This window comes from Salmo trutta, chromosome 4 (assembly GCF_901001165.1).
Source record: "Salmo trutta chromosome 4, fSalTru1.1, whole genome shotgun sequence".
Lineage (NCBI taxonomy): Eukaryota > Metazoa > Chordata > Actinopteri > Salmoniformes > Salmonidae > Salmo > Salmo trutta.
The window spans coordinates 2,653,214-2,656,845 of NC_042960.1; the positions used below are offsets into that span (position 1 = coordinate 2,653,214).

At 39.7% G+C, this 3,632-nt stretch overlaps 1 protein-coding gene across 2 annotated transcripts; it reads left to right on the plus strand.

Moving 5' to 3' along the window:
* The first annotated feature begins 1,085 nt into the window (after positions 1-1,085).
* On the plus strand, positions 1,086-2,840 carry LOC115190916 (ecto-ADP-ribosyltransferase 5-like). Of its 2 annotated transcripts, none has more exons than XM_029748962.1 (2): positions 1,086-1,290; positions 1,827-2,840. In XM_029748962.1, exons 1-2 carry the CDS (start codon positions 1,216-1,218, stop codon positions 2,568-2,570), a joined length of 819 nt encoding a protein of 272 aa, XP_029604822.1. In that variant the 5' UTR covers positions 1,086-1,215; the 3' UTR covers positions 2,571-2,840. The 2 variants fall into 2 exon arrangements, with proteins under 2 accessions (XP_029604822.1, XP_029604813.1); XM_029748953.1 differs by having other exon boundaries at positions 1,087-1,293.
* The last annotated feature ends 792 nt before the right edge of the window (positions 2,841-3,632 follow it).

A 3,632-nucleotide genomic window follows, 5' to 3' on the forward strand; every position in this document is an offset into this window, starting at 1 on the left:
CACACAAACCTCTACAGATATGTCTGCTGGATTAGGTGCTACAGTATCTATATAGTGGCTGGACTCCAGCATAAACTTTACACAGTCAGCAGCTATGTTCCCAAACAGTAAGGCCACCTCCAATTAGTCTCAATCTGTTCCCTTCCTTTACTTGTCTCCTTTACTTGTCTCCTTTGCTTTGTTACCATCAAAGATCTGAAAGACCTCACCATATGAATGCAATGTTATGGAATGCTATCAACCTACCAGGCCTCACACATCTCAGTCATAACAAAGGAACGGAAACAGCCATAACCAGCAGTATTAGAATATTGGGATACTGTTAAAATCATACCTTGGACACTGGCATGAGAGAACACTTAAAACCAAACACACACTAATTTACCCAGAGGCCTTTAGTTATTTGACACATTTCATTCTGCACGGCAGCCAGAAGAGGGCAGTATTGAACTCCACAAGCTGTAGGTGCAGTACTTTCCAACCCTCTCCAATGGGACCACCAGACAGGCACACCTGCATCAAATAGTCAAGGGGTTGATTGTTAGTAGAATGAATCAGGTTTGCCAGATTAGGTCTAAAACAAAAATGTGAAACGTCTGGTGGTCCCTGAGAAGAGGGTTGGGAAACCCTGGACTGGGGGCCTCAAGCTTCACTTTAGTGCTGCTTTCCATTATTCTGGGTGATTGATTTATTAGTGGTATATTGGCTATTAGTATTCCAGGCCAGAATCAGTCCCTGGTTAGAGGGGAAGGATGATGATGAGGTTTAAGGGTCTTTCTGTACTGTTACTATGGGAACCTTTATTCAGTATCAGCAGTGGTGTTGCTGGTGTTGGTCATGTTCACACATAGATCAGCATCAAATAAGTGTGAACAAACAATTCTCATAAGTCATTTGTGGTTGTATGTGTACGTGTGTGTGGGTTTCTGTGTGTGTGTGTGTGTGTGTGTGTGTGTGTGTGTGTGTGTGTGTGTGTGTGTGTGTGTTAGCGCGTGCGTGCGTGCGTGCATGTGTTCACTGTGCTATGGTGTTTGAGGGGTACTTGTATCTCTATTTGCCTGTTCTCAGCAAGAGAGGAGGGACTGTGAAAATAACCACAAGAGCACTGTTATAACAAGTCCCCCTGAAAGTTGAACATTTGAAAGCTGATTCTGTATCTTAAAAGACTATTCATCTCCATTACAAGTTGCCATTGGACCAATATATTTTGATATCATGGCAAGACACAAGATACTCACCTTTACTGTGATGTATTTCGTCCAGGCTTGGATTTTGGGTGTGGACTCCAAGGTGGTAAGCTACTACACTATTTTGAGAGAGAGAGAGAGTCAAAGAGGAAAATAACAGGCTAAATTTTAGTATGGACAAAGTTAAAAGGCGTTATGTATGTGTAAAGAAATATATATATACATTTCCTGAGTTTTCTTATATCTCCTAGCTTTAGGACAGACTCTTCAAAACCTTGTTTTTTCTGATTCATTTTTTGACTGTCCTTTCTGCCATTGATGAATGTCTTATCCAATGTGTTTCTATGGAGTTAGAAGGAAAGGGCAAAAACATTAAATTTTTCATCAAATTATTATTACAAATTATTATATATTTTTTGATACCTAAAGGGGTTCTAAAATTCAAAATCAAATAAATAAATGATGCATAGTATGACCATCTTAAAACAATTCCATGTCAACTCAGCACCTCCCACCCACCCCAACATCTTAAACTCTAAATATATAACTAACAGACTTACAGCTGTCTCTCATCATAATATTATCTGCATTTTCTTGTTTCACACCTGTTTCTCTTTTTCTCTCTTCCATTCACTAAAGGTTCGTCTCCCTCTGCATGATCCAAAATCCAACTTCCCCTTAAACATGGCTCCAGACTCTGTTGATGACTCCTACAAGGGCTGTGAGGATAAGATGCTCAGGAAGGTGCTAGACCTTTACCTGCCAAAAGAGAGACGAGAGAACAAAGATTTCAACCAGGCATGGACCGCTGCTGAGGACCACTACAAAAAAAAAGGAAAATTGTCTAAAAACTATTCCCTGGCAATCCAGGTGTATGTGAATGCAACATCCAACATTTACAAGTCATTCAACGCTGCCACTCGTACCCAAAAGGAGAGCTACAAAACTGCGTTCAAGTACCACTCCCTGCACTTCTTTTTGACCAATGCCTTACGAATGCTGAACAAGAACAACAAGAACAAGACTTTCCAAACCTTCCGTGGATCTAAAGACTCTTTCGAGGGTGTCCAATATGATGAAATGCGATTCGGACAGTTCACGTCGAGCTCTTTAGACAAGAATATCACTAAACACTTTGGAAATCGCTCCTGTTTTGAGATCACCACCTACCTTGGTGCCCCACTGGGGGTGTACGCATCTCAGATGGCTCATGAGAAGGAGGTGCTGATTCCCCCCTACGAGGTGTTCAAAATTACAGAGGTGCTGAAGAGAACAGACAAGAAAGACCTCTGGTGTGACGTCGTTTACAAACTGGAGAGTACTAAGAAAGAAAAAAGTGACCTGAAATGCTGTTTGGTTAATAAACCTCTCCAAGGAGAATAAAATCAAAACAGCAACACAGCTTTTCTGCATTCTGTCAAATTATGACATTTTGTGTTGTATTGTAGATTGCATTGTAACCCTTGGCTTCCCCATCCATTGTTGCTCCCTCCCACAAATGCAGGAAATATGATTGTCAGATCTGTCCTGTTATAAATGTTGGCCACATCGTTTGCTTAGATTGTTAACATTTCTTCTGCCAGTGAATTGGCATTTGTTGTCATGTGCACTGCAGCTTTTGTTAAAACCAATAAAGAAAAGCATTCCGCAATATGACATCTCCTGTCCTATTTATCCACTTTCTGTACATCTGTTATAAAGATATCAATTTCAGCTCACTTGAAGATTTTTTTTCTCAGTTTTATAATTAGAAGTGGCTACAAAGATATTTAGATTTAAACAAAGATTGTGTTAGGTTTCGTTCTTTACGTCCTTCCTTGTCAATCATTGGTTCATTGGTGAAATTAGCATTATGACAATATCTTTAATTAAATCATTCAAAAACCTTTATTAATGCAATTGCAGACAGAAGTTTACAAACAGGAACATAGTACACATGTTGCTGAGTAAGATCTGCATCCAACAAAAGGTCTCCAGTTGTTTTATTAAACCCTAAGTCGTGCCCTGGTGATGTCACATCATCATCCTCTACTCCTGGGACCAAAAACCAGCCTACAAAGCTGTATAAACAGGGCCTTTATTGTTAGCTAAACACTTAGCAGTAAATGTGTCCTCCCCCAAAGTTGATTTATTGTGGAATGTTTGCCTAGTCTTATCTCCTTCACTCCCCTGCAGAGTTCTGTCTAAGTCACACATTTCTAAGAGTGGCTCTTTCTAAAGAGGCAGAAAGAGAGAGAAAACAAAAAAACAACTGTAGAACAATACTAAACTTCTACAATGAATATATATATTGTTAATCTGTAGTCTAAAACCCTATAAATGTAAGGAGGGAGGGGTCTTATAACCCCTCCCCTTTGATTAATAAAACATAAGCATAATCCATTTTTCTAATACATCAAACATTTTGGTACAACCCTTTTCATGACCCCTAGGTGAACCCGACAA

Excerpts from the sequence above, each read along its gene's own strand:
- LOC115190916 (XM_029748953.1), top strand. The coding sequence starts at position 1,216 with ATGGCAAGACACAAGATACTCACCTTTACTGTGATGTATTTCGTCCAG. Across the intron at positions 1,294-1,826 it reads TGGGTGTGGACTCCAAGGTG|GTTCGTCTCCCTCTGCATGA; the intron begins GTAAGCTACTAC and ends CATTCACTAAAG.